At 38.0% G+C, this 15,760-nt stretch overlaps 2 protein-coding genes and 1 long non-coding RNA gene across 3 annotated transcripts; all 3 read left to right on the top strand.

The window, feature by feature from the left end:
• The first annotated feature begins 6,937 nt into the window (after positions 1 to 6,937).
• Positions 6,938 to 8,608, top strand: LOC122331684. Its single transcript, XR_006248265.1, has 4 exons — positions 6,938 to 7,085; positions 8,053 to 8,135; positions 8,354 to 8,451; positions 8,593 to 8,608. It is a non-coding gene; the product is annotated as an uncharacterized LOC122331684 (long non-coding RNA).
• A 37-nt stretch (positions 8,609 to 8,645) lies between these two features.
• On the top strand, positions 8,646 to 10,139 carry LOC122331441 (legumain-like). The gene is made up of 8 exons (XM_043228902.1): positions 8,646 to 8,672; positions 8,752 to 8,833; positions 8,934 to 9,012; positions 9,186 to 9,248; positions 9,374 to 9,440; positions 9,663 to 9,781; positions 9,850 to 9,939; positions 10,074 to 10,139. The coding sequence occupies exons 3-8, from the start codon at positions 8,962 to 8,964 to the stop codon at positions 10,137 to 10,139; spliced, it is 456 nt and encodes a 151-aa protein (XP_043084837.1). The 5' UTR covers positions 8,646 to 8,672; positions 8,752 to 8,833; positions 8,934 to 8,961.
• On the top strand, positions 10,120 to 11,475 carry LOC122331679 (legumain-like). The gene is made up of 4 exons (XM_043229184.1): positions 10,120 to 10,275; positions 10,492 to 10,662; positions 10,741 to 10,808; positions 11,011 to 11,475. The coding sequence occupies exons 1-4, from the start codon at positions 10,147 to 10,149 to the stop codon at positions 11,042 to 11,044; spliced, it is 402 nt and encodes a 133-aa protein (XP_043085119.1). The 5' UTR covers positions 10,120 to 10,146; the 3' UTR covers positions 11,045 to 11,475.
• The last annotated feature ends 4,285 nt before the right edge of the window (positions 11,476 to 15,760 follow it).

Consider the following 15,760-nt stretch of genomic DNA (forward strand, 5'->3'; position numbering starts at 1 on the left):
TTACATCATGGAAGTGTACTTGTTTTTACCCGGGAGCAAAGAGGAAGTGCACTGAGGAGACAGTAGAGGAACGCTGCCCTGCTCAAAAAATTAAGAGAAGCTTCTGCTTAATAACTTTGCTTTTGCCAATAGTTACTAAAATGTTATTCTTATGTAAGCATATACTCTTGCATATCTAATAAGAGAAGTTCTGCTGAATCATGTAGTTAGGAGAAATCGTGTAATCCTTGATGCTTGCGTTAGGCTATTTGCTGTAACTGAGGTGAAGACTTATTCAAGCCTATTTTTGAGTTATTGTTTGATAAAATGAAACCATCTTGGTGATGCATTAAACCTTTTAAATAAGACTTGCAGTGGTTTATTATTAATAATCTATTGGGACTGAGATATTGTTTCAGCGGACGGACATCACTTGGATATTCTGGTGTTTGCTGGTATTACTGAGGTAAGGAGAAATCTGTGTAATTAGAGGCTGATCTTTTGGATAGAGATGTGCATCAGTTATTTATTGGTTTATCAGGTGAACCTGCAATATTTTCTGCCCGAATCATTTGTGTCTGTCTTACTCTGTTACTCTACTCACGCATAGGAGTTAATGGCCACCACTTAATTGGTCACCAATAATTGGTTGTGCACAGCAGTGGAGATTTAAGCAGCACTTCCACCACAGAAGGTGTGATTGTTTGTGTTATGTGTTCATGTCGTGCCGTGTGGTTTTTTTTTTCCTCTATCTGTTCTTTTGCACTTTAACTTCTTAGTTACCGGTCATTGGTTCCTGCAACCCGTCAATCTTCATCAGTGTCAACGTCACACAAGACCACCTCAAATAAAATAGCTCGCCAGTGAGTGTAGTTAGGCGTCTCAGACGCTGAAGACATTTCCTTTTCATATATTTCTGTTGATAAATAGCTTAGGGGAAATTAAGTAGCTGGATTTATTTTCTTTGCTTTAGTACCGCCCTTGTCCCTTCTTCCCTTTCCCTCCGTCTCGTGTATTGTTCATATGTAAATAGTGTATATGTATATACATTTTCTTTTTGTTCTGTGACCTCTAAATTCTTAGTATTTAATAATCACCAACAAAAATAAAAGCATTCTCTTGCACTTTAGGTTGCTGTGTTTTTTTGCGCACACTGTATGCACGTTTTTTACTGTCTGTCTGTCTTTTACAGTCGTAACATTTTTGGGGGCCCAAGACGTTCTGAGAAGCTGTGCGTGCAGGTTGTGCTGTGTCAAAGTAAGCACTTTTTCGTATAGGCCTGGAAACCATGATGCGTGTAGTGTGTAGTGTTGCGCTCTCTGTGTTTGGTACTGGCAGTAAACATGGATTATTAATAAATGATTGTAAATCAAATGAGGTTATCAATCGAACAATTTGACAATTGTAGGAAAGAAGATTTGTTAAAAATTGCAGACTACTATAACATTTCTGTGGTAAGGAAAGCTCTTAAGAAAAAATATTTTAAAAACGATATTCGAGAAGTTGGCTGAGTTGAGGATTTTTGTGATGCCTGGCATTGATATTGCAGAGACCGAGCGGTGCTGACGTGCAACCGCCTAGTACCTGTTCCTCGGAGGAAAGGCAGAGCGAGACAGATGCCAAGGTTGAGGGCTCAGGCAAAGGCCATCTTGTTGCCTTTTTACCCGTTTTCCCCTACTTCTGCTGGGTCCAAGGAGGATGGACAATTGAAAGTCCGCTTGGCCCGTTTACAGTTTGAGGCACAGGAAAGGCTCGAAATCCGCAGGCTTGAATTGGATTCCAATAATTCTTTTAGAGTTACTGTGCAGCCTTCTGATGCTTCAGCTGTTGATCCACCTCAACCACTTTCGATGTTAGCAAAAATATTTCTTTAGTGCTCTCTGTTTAGGGAGACTGAGGTAGATACATATTTCAGCGCTTTCGAGCGTATTGCATCCTCCATGTTTGTCCTTAGAGGAGAGTCTGCAATATGAGACAGTAAAATCTGCCATCCTCCGTGCTTACAAGCTTGTACCTGAAGCATACAGACAGTGATTTAGAGATCATAAAAAACATACCAGTCAGACTTTTGTTGAGTTTGGGCATGAGAAAGGCATTCTCTTTGATAAATGGTGTAACGCGAGTAAGGTAGCAGACTTTAATTCGCAAGCAGCGGTGTTTGCGGATGAATTTGTGCTTATGCAAACTTGACTGTTTCACTGCAAACTTCCGTGTGTTCAGATAAAAATCAGTCCCAGCCTTCCCGTGTAAAGCCGGTGTCTCCGTGATCTAGAGAGACAAGGGAATGTTTTTACTGCCATAAACAAGGGCATGTAATTGCAGATTGTGTCACATTAAAGCGCTAAAGCAGCAACCACCGCCTAAAAGTGTGGGGTTTGTAAATTCTGTCCCTGGTTTTAGTAGCGTGTCACCCGCTGAGGATTGTGCTGACCCTAGTTATAGGCCTAAGCTATATTCTGGCAAACGAAAAGCAGAGTCAAGAAGTTTCAAATTAGACAGTGATTCTCTAAATTTATCTGTGTCTCATTCTCAGATTATGACTGCACAGAAAGAAGACGGGTCTTTGGTGAAATGTTTGTCTCTCCAAAGGCTAGCAAGGGAAAGGTTGCTTATTCTGTGGAGAACAATGGCTTGTTAATGCGCAAATGGTACTCCAATACTGAAACTGACGCTGACTGGAGTATAGTGTATCAGATTGTTATTCCTTCTGCTTATCGTCAGCATGTCTTGTGTCTAGCACATGATCATGTATTGTCAGGACATCTGGGCGTCACAAAAACATACAATAGACTCCTTAGACATTTTTTCTGGCCTGGTTTAAAGAAAGCCAAACTTGCCATACTTGTCAGCACGTGGGGGAATCGAATCAGGATATTCCTCCAGCTCCCCTCTCTCCTATTCCAGTTCTCTGAGAAGCCTTTGAACATGTCATTATTGACTGTGTCGGCCCACTCGCTAAAACAAAATCAGTTTCTGTTAACAATCATGTGCAATCATGTACAAGATTCCCAGAGGCAATTCCACTTCGCAAAAATTACTGCTCCTGTGATTATCAAAGCCTTGGTAAAGTTTTTCTACATTTGGCTTACAAAACTGTACAAACTGACCAGGGAACCAATTTCATGTCTAAGATCAATCAAGTTTTAAAATCACTTTCCATCACCCATAGAATATCCAGTGCGTATCATCCGGAGAGTCAAGGCGCACTTGAAAGGTTTCACCAGACTCTTAAGTCTATGTTAAGGAAGTACTGTGCAGACACAAATAGGGATTGGGATGAAGGCGTCCCATTGGTGTTGTTTGCAGTCCTTGAAACGGTGCAGGAGTCACTCTGGTTCAGTCCCGCTGAGCTTGTTTTCGATCATACGGTTCGAGGACCACTCAAACTTCTAAAAAGAAAACATACTGAAATTGAGACAAGCCATAAGACTAATGTGCTAAATTATGTTAGTCATTTTAGAGAACGTTTACATAAGGCTTGTGAGTTGGCAAAAGAGTCGCTTTCAGTCGCAATAAAAAAGTGATGAAAGCTACGGTATGACTCTAAAGCTGTCCTGCGTTCTTTTCAAGCATGTGACATGGTTCTTGTGTTGTTACTCATCCCAGGGTCTGCCATGTCTGCCTGCTTTTCTGGTCCTTATGCTGTCTCACTCAATTTTTCTTGCACTACATATGTAATTTGTACTCCTGAAAGGAAACGCCAGTCAAGAGTGTGTCACATAAACATGTTGAAGGCGTATCATCAGAGAGTCTCCACAAGTAAAAGCTGATGAGATGGCAGTTATACCTGTTGTTTCTTCCATTGCTGTAGTTGAAATGCTCCTCAACAGTAAGCCTGGCTAAGCAATTCAGAAATGCTGGGAAGTTGCCTTAATTTCTCTCTCACTTGTCTGAGTCACAACAACATTATACAGTTAATTCACGATTTTCCCACTCTCTTTAATGACACCCCTACGCAGACCTCAGTGTTACAACATGATATAAATGTCAATAATTCTACCCCTATTAAACAACACGCTTACCGCATTAACCCAGAAAAGCAAGCTGTTATGAGAAAAGAAGTAAAATACCTTGTTGAAAATAATCTAGCCACTCACAGTTGTAGTCCGTGGAGTTCTCTGTGTGTTCTTGTACATAAACTTACCGTAAGGTTAACGCTGTGACAGTACCTGATTACTTTCCCCTTCCCCGTATGGATGATTGTATTGACAACCTCGGGCTGCCCATTTTGACACTAAATTAGATTTGCTGAAAGGTTACTGGCAGGTGCCATTGACTCCACAAGCTTCAGAGATTTCTGCCTTTGTAACACCAGATCTGTTGCTGTTTGTACTCGCTACTTGCTATCATTGTGTATTGTATTTGTTTAGATTGTGTTACTTGCCACCGTGTGTATTGTTTTTCGTTCCCTTTTCCCCTTCATACTGTAAACCATCATGCGTTATGTGTTATGAGGCCGGGGAGAAGTGGACAGGTAAGAATGTCACTTGACATACAATACAACACGTAGGAATCTGCCATTGTATAGTACATTAGGTTAGGGGCGCGTACACCCTATGTACTCTTGTTTTGGCTAAACGAGTATAGTTAGTTAGGCGTCTCGGACGCTGAAAACATTTTTTCATATATTTCTGTTGACAGATAGCTTATGGGAAATTAAGTAGCTGAAGGCTGTTTTTGATTTATTTTCTTTGCTTTAGCACCGCTTTAGCACTTTAGGTTTCTGTGTTTTCTTTGTCTGGCACACTGTACACGCGTTCTGTCTGTCTTTTTAAATGTTATACCCCAGTACCCCTAGACCTACGTGGGGTCGTAACAGTTTGTATTCAGGCTCTTTTTGTGCAGTTTCTTCTCTGATAGTTTCTAAAGGTTCCTTTTTTTGTTTAATAGGTACTACATTGTGTTGAAACTTGATTTGTGTTTCAATCCTTTTGATGTTATTAATATATATATATATATATATATATATATATATATATATATAGTGACGAGCGTCCCGAACCGACATCAGCGTCGCCCTGGAAACCAACGAGGAGCACCTGGCCACACTCATCACAGGCTGATCGGACCCAGCTGCTCCCCATTAGCAGTGTGGCATAAGAACCAGGAATATAACAAAGAAACACTGTGAGTTAACTACTTGTCTGTTCACACCGAAAAATATAACCATTCACACCAGGGAACAATAACTATGATGATAACTATTTTAGCATTCACACCAGTTGACGAAAACTATGAAAATAACTATATTAGTGTTCACAACAGTGACTAGCTATTGGGGCAGTAACCTAATGGTTAGAGAGTCCAGATTATAGCTGGTGGGAGTGAATGACCAGCACTCACTTGCGCCCTCAATACCACGACTGAGGTGAAACCCCACCTGTTCCACGGGTGAAGCATCAAAAAAACGATCTGTGCGTGCTTGTTCACTACACTGCAAAAACATTCTTTACTAGCCTAGATTTTCTTGTTTCCAGTCAAAATATCTAAACATCTAATCAAGATTTTAACTTTTCTACTGAAAATCATCTTTATGTGGACATTTCACTTGAAACGAGCTAAGTAATCTCTAACACTTTATTTGATGGTCCTTATGAACATTCTGTTGACAATAACTAACTTTCTTTTCAGTATAAGTAGATTGTCTGATTATAGTGCTATAAACTTAGAAAAAGATTTATATGGCATACTTATGGGCAAAACAAGGTTATCTATGCGTGAAGGGACCTTTACTTTTATTTGTGAATGTGTGATGTGTAAGGGATCAGTGCTGATAAAACACACCAAAGCCTCATGAACTTAAACTGCTCGGTTTATGTGTGTGAATATGCAACACAAATATGGGTGAAATGCAATACAAATCTAGAAAGCAAAGGAGGAGAGAGCAAATATTAGCACAAGCCACAGACTTGTAAATGTCCACATCTCCTCTGTAAAAAAAGTTTAAAAGATGAATCAAATTCATCTCAATCAATCAATTTTTTATATAGCACTTTTCACAATACAGACTGCATAAAAGGGCTAAACGGTATCAGAAAGGTGAATAGAATGATAGGGATGTATAATGATGAAATTAAACAATTCGTTGTTAAATGCAGAGATGGTCTCTCTCATCAAATCAATGATGATTGCTAGAAATTAAGTGTCCCAGATTAAGCAAGCCAGAGGCAACAGAAGCAAGGAAGCAAAACCACATCCATACAGAATTGTGAAAACAAAACCTTGGGAGAAACCAGGCTCAGTTGGGGTCAGTTCTCTTCTGGCCAGATGCTCAGCCTTTAATTTCCAGTTCAATTTTAAACACCGTTATGTCAGAGTTTAGCTCCAACCTCATAAAAACTCACCTACCTGTGATTTTTCTGATGATCCTGAAGACACTGATTAGCATGCTCCGGTGTGTTTGATTAGGCTTAGCTAAACTCTTCAGGAAAATGGATCTCAACGTCCGGATTTAAGGATCATTGCTCTAAAGCAAAAAAATCCCCAAAATAGCGTGGTTGGTGGAGACCGAGGTGATTCCCTGACAGTACTGTGTACTTTCACTTTTAATTTGTTAACTGCAGAAAGTCCTGTTTCACTTTAGCAAAGAAACTGTATTGTTGTTTCTTTTGATCATGCCAGTGAAATACATAAAACACATAACAACTTTGAGTTTAAGGGCTATTTTTGGGAGGATAAAACTATTAACAAATAAATTTTTTTTAAATTATGCTTTTGGTTTCAGTTTATTGTAATGTAATCAGTATAATTCTGCTGAATGGTTTATACAAGAAATTACAACGTTCATCCAAATAAATTGGTTCCCAACCACAAAGCCCTCAACACTGCATGTTTATTATGTCTCCTTAATCGGACACCTGATTGGCTCATCAGCAGAGACTCCAAGACCTGAAATGAGTCATACAAAGAAGCGACTGACTTTCAAGAACAGCCTCTGTTTACAGGAAACGCTGTTCATTTGCGTAGGGCATGCTTTATGATTCTAAAACTATTTTTAGTCTAATATACAGTATGTATATATAGATACACACCCTCTCTTTGTCAGTAAGCAGCACATCACAGACTGGTTAGATCTTACCAGACATTTAAAACCAAATCATCATCAAGTAAGTTTTCTTATTCATGCTTATGAAAGTGAATCCTTGTGTGTCTGTTATAGGTTTTAATAAATTTAAGCTGTCCTTTTACAATCACATGCAAATATTTTATCATCCCACTTGAATATAATTGTAGACTTTAATTATTAATTAGTAGATATTAATAAATGCATTTATAATGATTATATTCATTAATAGCAATGCTCTTTTATAATAGTAAGAACTTTTTGAGGCAAGCATAATACAAACGATCATTTTGCAAAATACTGTTCGAACCCATTTATATTTAACGCTCTAAAGGCTTCTTGACTGTTGACTTTTGAATATTTAGACCTCTTTACATACACTGCATAACCCGCTAGAACTGTAACATTTCCAAAACATTCTCAAAACATACCAGCTGGTAGCCAAGATGTTCCAAGAATGTTCAGAGATGGTCATGATGTGGAGTTCTTTCAAGGTTTAGGAGACGTTATTGGGAGGTCCTTTAGGAGCTAATACTGTTCAAAGTGTATTTAGTCCCACTATACAGTATTTTAAAGGTATGCTCATTAATTGTCGCCCTTGAAACAAAATTTAAATGGGACCTATTATGTAAAATTAACTTTTTTCACCAACCCAATCAGACGATTTACTTTTAAACCGTGTGAGTTTTTCTGTAAAGATAAAAGACTTGTACTGAGAACGGAGTGTTTATTTGCAAAGGCTTGCACTGGAGCTCGAGCTCTCGAAGCTCCGCCTCTTCCTGGAGCACCAGCTCATTTGCATTAAAGGGGAAGACACGAAATGGTGCGTTTTTGGTTCATACACTTAATGTGCCAATGTTAATAATCTATACAAATTATGTTAGTTAAAATCTCTCAGAGGCAGGCATCTCTCAGGGCCGTCTGACAATCCATAACAATACGTCTGTTCTTTAACTAAATTGCATGGAAATTGTGAATTGATACATTATGTTACCAAAAACATTTTTTAGGTTTCGCTCTTGAAATGGAAAGCGGAAAACAGTGGGTAATGCTTGTAGCTGGTTCCAAGGGATGGAACGATTACAGGCACCAGGTTTGTGTCTTACGGGATTTATGGATTTATTAAATATACATTTTTAAATGCAGTTTCGTTTAGCATTAGGCCTGTGGTTTAGCAACATGCTCTATCAGATATGTTCTTAAAACGGCTAGATGAATGATCGTTTGGATAAAAGAAAGGGTTAGGTTATAAATGAACCTATGCTGGGTTGTTTTGATCACAAATCACGTGATGCTATTGTTCTCTTTCAGGCCAACGTCTGTCATGTTTATCATATGATGCATCAGAATGGGATTCCCGATGATCAGATTGTGGTGATGATGTATGATGATATCGCTTATAATGATAAGTAAGAGGCATATTTTTGAAGTCATGTGGCTTATTGCTGATGCATTTCAATGGAACAATCTCATAAGTTTTCCCATCACGTAATATCGTTTTCAACTATTGGGGTCAGAAATAAATGTCCCACATAACGCTTCCTTTACAGAAACCCTTATCGCGAAACATTATCAATAAGCCCAACGGACCGAATGTGTATCCGGGGTTCCGAAAGATTATACTGGAAAGGTAATATTCTTTCTGTCAGACGCAAAACTTGGATATGATTTCATCCTGTGCATTAAACACAACACCGGCCGTCTTACAGGATGTGACGCCTGAAAACTTCCTGGCTGCTCTCAAAGGCAATAGACATGCTGTGAAAAGAGAAATCCAAAAGTCATTACAAGGTCTCAGCGTGTTATAACTCAATGTGTCATATTGCAGCTCAGATACAAATATGAATGTGAACAGAAGATAATGAGATAATTTTCTTTTTTTCCCATGCAGTGGAAGAAAAGACACAATATTCATCTATATGACAGATCACGGAGCTCCAAGCCTGTTTTGCTTTCCTAACAACAGCTCCGTAAGTTTTGCGCTTTTGTCAATGTCAAAGCAAGAATTAAGGCAATTATTCATTTGTATATTTTCAAAACATGGAGTTCTTTAAGACTTCGACATTGTGATATGCCATAATTAAAATTTTAAATAGATAAGTTCGTGAATAAAATGGCTAAAGTTGAAGCCCTTTTCCTGCAGCTTTATGCTTCTGATCTCATTGAAACTATCAAGGAAATGGCGAGGGATAGGAAGTTCTCAAAGGTAAATACGAATATAATGTTTTAAATCCAAACATACATGGATTCTGTTCTCAAAAGATCTAAAGGGGGTTTCCTCCTATTTGTGGTTTTTAAGTTTCACCGCTTCTGTTCTTGTATGTGGTGCAGATGGTGATATACATGGAATCCTGTTATTCTGGCTCAATGTTCACCCAACTCCCCAACAATATTCATGGTAAGAAAGAGGATTTACAGTAACCTCATCTTATATGCTGGGATGGAAGATGTCAAAGCTGCTTAGAGGTCAATTTGACCCCAAATGCAACAGGAGAGTTAAATCATAACAATAATTTTCATATATTTACAACAGGGCTTATGGTTCAACTATATAGCCAAGTAGCAGGTGATCTAGTTATAATTCAGCAATCAGTGAATAACTTATTAACTGTGCTTCTAGTGTATGCTGTGACTTCCACTAAACCAGGAGATAAAGGTTACGCATGTTATAAAGACACTAAGAGGCAGACATATCTCTCTGATGAATTCTCAGCCGTTTGGATGCACTACAGTGAAAAGGTTTGTTTTAGCATGATTTTATCCACTACGGAATTATATTAAATAAAAAAATAATACTTATCTTTCAGGAAAACCTTGATAAAGTTACATTCCAGGATCAGTTCGATTATCTTCAGAACAAGATGCAGAAATCTTGCCCCTGTCAATTTGGGGATATGGTAATAACAACACTGTCTATAAATTCAATTCGGTTTTCTCGTAATTGTCACCAACACAAGATTTATCCGGAATACTCTCAGATTTGAATCCGTATTAGGGTCTGTTTGATGTTTTAACTCCAACTTTCTTCTAGACAATTGGTAAGCGTCCAATCAGTGAGTTTTTGAAAACACCCTCAAACAATCCGACAGACGATTAAAGCGCAGATGTTGGTGTTAACGGATTTAACATCTAACCACGAAGTCACATTCAAAATTTTGATGCTCCAAATAAGAACAGAAACTGATGCAGGCAGGAGACAAGTTCTGATCAGAAAATATGAAGCTCTTGACAAGGTTTGCAGTTTATTTATTTATTACAACTAATATCACTAATTATCATTTAATATCTCAAGCTCAATACTTGTTACCAAATAAACCAGATATTGAGCTTGACAAGAAAGGTCTTCTATTATTCCATAACTTGAATAACTTGAGCTTTGGGTTAAATTCAAATTGTGTTGCTTGAAGATCCTTAATGACATTAATGACACATGAATTGTTATCTTACAGGCTAGAGATAAAATTGAAGGAACGATTGAAACCATCAATCGGCATTTCTTTCCAGAAGTTGTTGTTGAGGATGGATTGGTTGGGTATTATAGATCTTCAAGAGATTTATTTGCTTTTAAAACTGTCGCTGAGCATTTCAGGACAACCCGTTTTAACTGGCATGAGGAAGAGGTAATCATCATAAATATGATCCCCTCATTGCCTATATGCACTTTTCATAGTCTCTGTTTTTCTTGTTCCCTTACACAGTTTCTGATCACCTTGTCCTACATGCATGTATTTGCTCGACTCTGTGCAAGTGGGATTGGAGCTAAGAGGTACGTATCTACAATAACACGATTCTAGAAAACATTGTAATAAATATATTTTAACAGTTGGTAATTTGCCCGTTTCTATACTTATGTCTTAATTGTTGTAATTAAGACTTTTTGGTACTGGTATTGAAAATATTGATCTCAAATGTGTTCTTAAGTAGTTTTGAACTAATTTTATTTATTTATTTGTATTTTGTTGTTGTAGAATCATAGATGTCATAACAGCAGCCTCCGGGTGAATGTGTGTTCCAGTGTGATCTAAACAGCATTTTTATGAGAAGTTTATAAAAAATTGTTATTACTGTTCTGGAAAAAGGCTAATGCTCCCGTTGACAAACTATGGCTTAAAGAATTGATATCTACTCTGCAGTTGGAATGAAACCGTTCCCTATCTGTCAGTCAATATGAGTTATGTCATGATGACAGACTGGGGTCTTGCTTGGAGCAATGATTAGCTCTGATTAAGAAAACGTCAATGAAATTTGGCAGTTGCTTAACTAATCCTGACCCACTCTCTATCACACGGGTATAAATAGGCAACAGGTGTAACCACTTTTCGGCTTTTTGCTTCAGAGCCGAGCGTTTTTGCATGACTGCCAAGCAAAAGCTCTCTGCTACAAATGAGGAAAAGTTGGAGACAGAAGTTGTTCCTGGTGGCATTACAACACGATCAGGGTGTTCCTGTTCATCAGCGATTGCCCTGGGTGTTTCACGAAAAGAGCAATTTCAGAACACAGTTGTTTTTAAAAATGCCCTTTGACTGTGTCCTCTTGGGGTGGTTGTTCCTTCTGGAGTTAGACTCAGTAAATATGACAGCACAACTTTCAGAAGAACGCGCTCAGTTGATGCTGAACTGCCTGAGTTCCTCGGAGGCAGGACAGTGTTGCCACTGAAACATTTATGAGTCTCCATGTTGAGCCAGTTTCTTCCTTGTGCTGGGTAACAGGTAGTTGGTGGGAAGCACTGACCACTGTCATGCTTGCTGTGCCATTCCTTATTTAGGGATGCAAGCACCTATTCCTCTTCCAGTAAGTTCCTCATACAGCAAACCCTGGTTGAGTATCCTTCAGCACCCCTGGCCGTCAGACCAAGTACGGTCAGCCCTCGTACTTGGCTTAGTCTCCATCTTGCTGATTAGCTACTGGTAATCACATGTGTGTATATTTCCACGGTAAGGTTTCCCCTTCTGTAAACATGTGTTTTCCCTTTGACAGTCTCCACTGTCTGTCTCTGCTATCAGTTTATTCCTCTCCTTCCTTTGGTAGGACCTGTTGCAGAGGCTAAGCTTCTATGTTGCACTGCACCAGACCACCAGACCAGAGTCAGTCCACATCAGTGTTTCCCTGTCACCTCCTTTTGGTAGGATGTGGTCTCCGCAGTGTCCTTTTTTCAGAAGGCTTGCTTCCTCTTTGATTCCCCCAAACTGTAACAACAAATATCAGAGTTCAGCGGTCTCTGGTTTAAGGTCAAAATCCCTTCTCTTAAGAAAACTTCTCTTAGGAAACCTTCTCTAAAGAATCTCAGGAACAGCATTTTGGCTTCTCCAGTAGTGATGTACTCACTTGTGGTGAGTACAGGCACCAAGGTCAGTGATATTGCTCTGGGGTGGGATTTTGCATAGCATTTGTTGACATGCGTTGCCTGGCAAGGTTGTGATGGGATTTAGGTTGTGAGGTTTTCCATGTACCCCAGTCTGTCGTTACAACATAATTACTAGTAATTGACAGATAGGGAACGTTTCGGTTACATATGTAACTGTTCCTGATAGAGGGAACGAAGATGTTATGCCCCCTTGCCACAACCTCAAACCATTGCTGGGAGCCAGGGACTAGTTTTTAGCTCCTCAGCAAAACCTGATGAGTAGTTACAACTGTTGCCTATTTATACTCGTATGATGGGGAGTGGCTCAGGATTAGTTAACCACTTGCCAAATTTAATTGGATTTTTCTCTTAATCAGAGCTAATCAGGGCTCTAAGCAAGACCCCAATCTTTCGTCAAAACGTAACAGACAATTTCACAAGATTTGGGACCCTTTCTTTTATTTTACCTCAAGATCAATTCTATTCCTTATTTGAATTTAATGTATTGTAAATTAAAACTATTTTGAATGTCACTGTATTATATACTAAGAGGCTGGGAAAGGTGTATTTACTCATTATGTGTTTTTTTATTTAACTTTTAACTTTTGTGCGTGCATATAATAAAATTATTCCTGAAATGGGATTATTGTAAGGTTATTTGATAATTTAATAAAAAAAATATATATTGGAAAAAAATACGGACAGGTTATACTACTGTTTTCTTATCTTTCATTTGCTAATCTTTACTTACAAATGCCCTTCCAGAGTTTTAACTTACTCTTCTCAAGTTTTCGTTTACCATTCTGGCATAAATCTCTCACCGGGGCAAGACTAGTATATAATTATACTTTATGAAATATATTACGAATAGCAATTGATCACTGTATTTAAATGAATAAATAACAAAAGTAATAATAACGTGAAATATCTTGTGTTGAGCCAGCGACATTATTTGTTATTGTTCATGACATATTAGACAAACAGTAATTCAGTTCAGTAATCACTGTATAACAACAACAAAAATAATATTAATTAAATACATAATTGATTTCATGAGCTATAAGGGAATAATTTCACTGGGTCTACATAAATATTATGCTGTCCTGGAACAACACAAGATATTTCATATAATAATATAATAATAATTATATCAGAATGCAATAAATAATTATTGTTTGTCTTATATTTCATGAGCAGTGATGTCCCCATGATCTATAAGCATTATAATTATTATTATTATTATTATTATATGAAATGTATTGTGTTGTTCCAGGGACATTTCCAATTTCAAAAATGTTAATAATAATAATAATAATATTTTATGAAACATTGGGAACATCACTCATTACAGCACATGAAAAATAAGACAGATATTAATAATCATAATAATGTGATGGCAGTAACAAGACCTCAGGATGCATGGCTTACACACTTCATTTAAAGTTGAAGATGATTGGCTGAACCACAAAGTCACTGTACAACGCACAAACAAAGAGCACAATGCAAAAAAGAAGGACACTTTCAGTCAGTGTTTCCTGATTCGGTCGATTTAACTGAAGAGTGGATCTCATTGGGGATCAAGCCATTCTACTGGAAGCCCATAAATGGTCCAGATCTCGTGGACACACAGACCTGAACAACCGTCCGTACTCCAAAGGACATTGAGAATATGCGCACATGCTTGGTACGCCAAAGCCATTTGGATAAAGTTGATGCTATTATTGCTGTCTAATTACTAACCAGTCACTCAAGAGCAGTGTCATTTTTATCCAGCTCTTTTCACATGATCATCATTCACATTTCAGACATCCAACATGAGAGAGAATCTACATGGAAAGAACATTGTATTTTTAGACAGCACTCATTGCATCAACCAATATAACTTTCCACTCTGTGCACTTGTTTTAAGAGATGACTGTGGCCATGGACTTCCAGTTGCATTTATAATTACAATGAAAAACAGGAAACATTGGTAACAGCTTAGCAGCGATTAAGAAGAGTGTGTCCAATCGCACCAAGGTTTGTATTCTTTGGGTTTAAGTCAGTTTAAAATGCTACTTTTTAAAAAGTAGACTCATTTTCCAACTCAACTAGAGTTAAACAATTGGGTTTTAGCTTTTTTCTGATCTCTGGGTAGCAATTTTAGCTGCAGCTTAGCATAGATCATGGAATCTGATTAGACCATTAGAGTCTTGCTCAAAAATGAACAAAGAGATTCGATATTTTTCCTATTTAAAACTTGACTCTGACTTGCTTATAAAATAAACTGGTTTTGTTTTAAGGATCATTATTATATATTATATCTAACATATATAGAGGGTGCACAGTGTCATTCTCGCAAACATCAATTAAAGGTTCTTTCACTGTACATACATTTTTTTTCTTCATAGAAGAAAGTCACGCATGTTTACAACAAAATGATGCTAAACATTTTTCTTTGTTCTCTCTCTCTCTCTCTCTTGAGGTGCAGCTGTGACAAAAAAAGTAACACTTATCGCTATATCACATTACAACACATATGACTATATCATATCTTGATATTGTTTAAGATGAATATGAAGGTGGTTTTATGCTTTTTTATGACAACTGTTATTATGTGTCATTTGAAGGGTGTAAAGCCAGTTGAGGTCCCAATCCCGCCTGTCCTCCGCTACCACATGTCGCAGCACCTGCTTGAGCAATTGGCTGAATAGCTCCACTAGCTCGTCGGTTTGAGGACGGTACGCCGTCGTCCTCAACTGTTTTACCTTCAGCAGCCAGCAGAGGTCAGCCATTAGACATGAAGGGGGTACCCTGGTCAGTCAGGATCTCGGTCGGGATGCAGAGCAGTATCATACATGGGGACAGAGTAACGTTCCTGGACATCTTACGGTTTGTAAGGACGGGACACTATTTGTCCAAATAAAGTTCTTAGCAGTACTTATTAGTAATCAAAACTTATCTGAATGATTTATCTTATCATTTTTTTTACTTAAATATTCTTCTTCCCAGATTTTAGGGAAGAGAGGTACGTTTTGTTGGACCAGAACTGCTCTGTGGGACGTTGTGCAGTGGACCCTTGCCTTTTTAACTAAACACAGATTTCAGCAGTAATTATGTTTGTGAGGCATTGTCATGATGAATCTGGTACATAGCGCATTTTTATTATGTATCTTTTGATGTGTACTGCTTACACAAATGAGCAAATACAAGCTTTCCATTGAAAACCGGTGATCTATCATCGAATGCGTAAGGCTTAGACCTGATATATAGTTTAGTTTGTCAAGATTAATTTTATCCTTTTCATTTATTCTGTTTGTAAACGTCGAGCGGGTTAACTTAATTTGTTAAGTCTTGTGAGTTTAGAACAACATGAGGTAATGCGTAATCACAGA

Source organism: Puntigrus tetrazona, unplaced genomic scaffold (genome assembly GCF_018831695.1).
Source record: "Puntigrus tetrazona isolate hp1 unplaced genomic scaffold, ASM1883169v1 S000000001, whole genome shotgun sequence".
Taxonomy (NCBI): domain Eukaryota; kingdom Metazoa; phylum Chordata; class Actinopteri; order Cypriniformes; family Cyprinidae; genus Puntigrus; species Puntigrus tetrazona.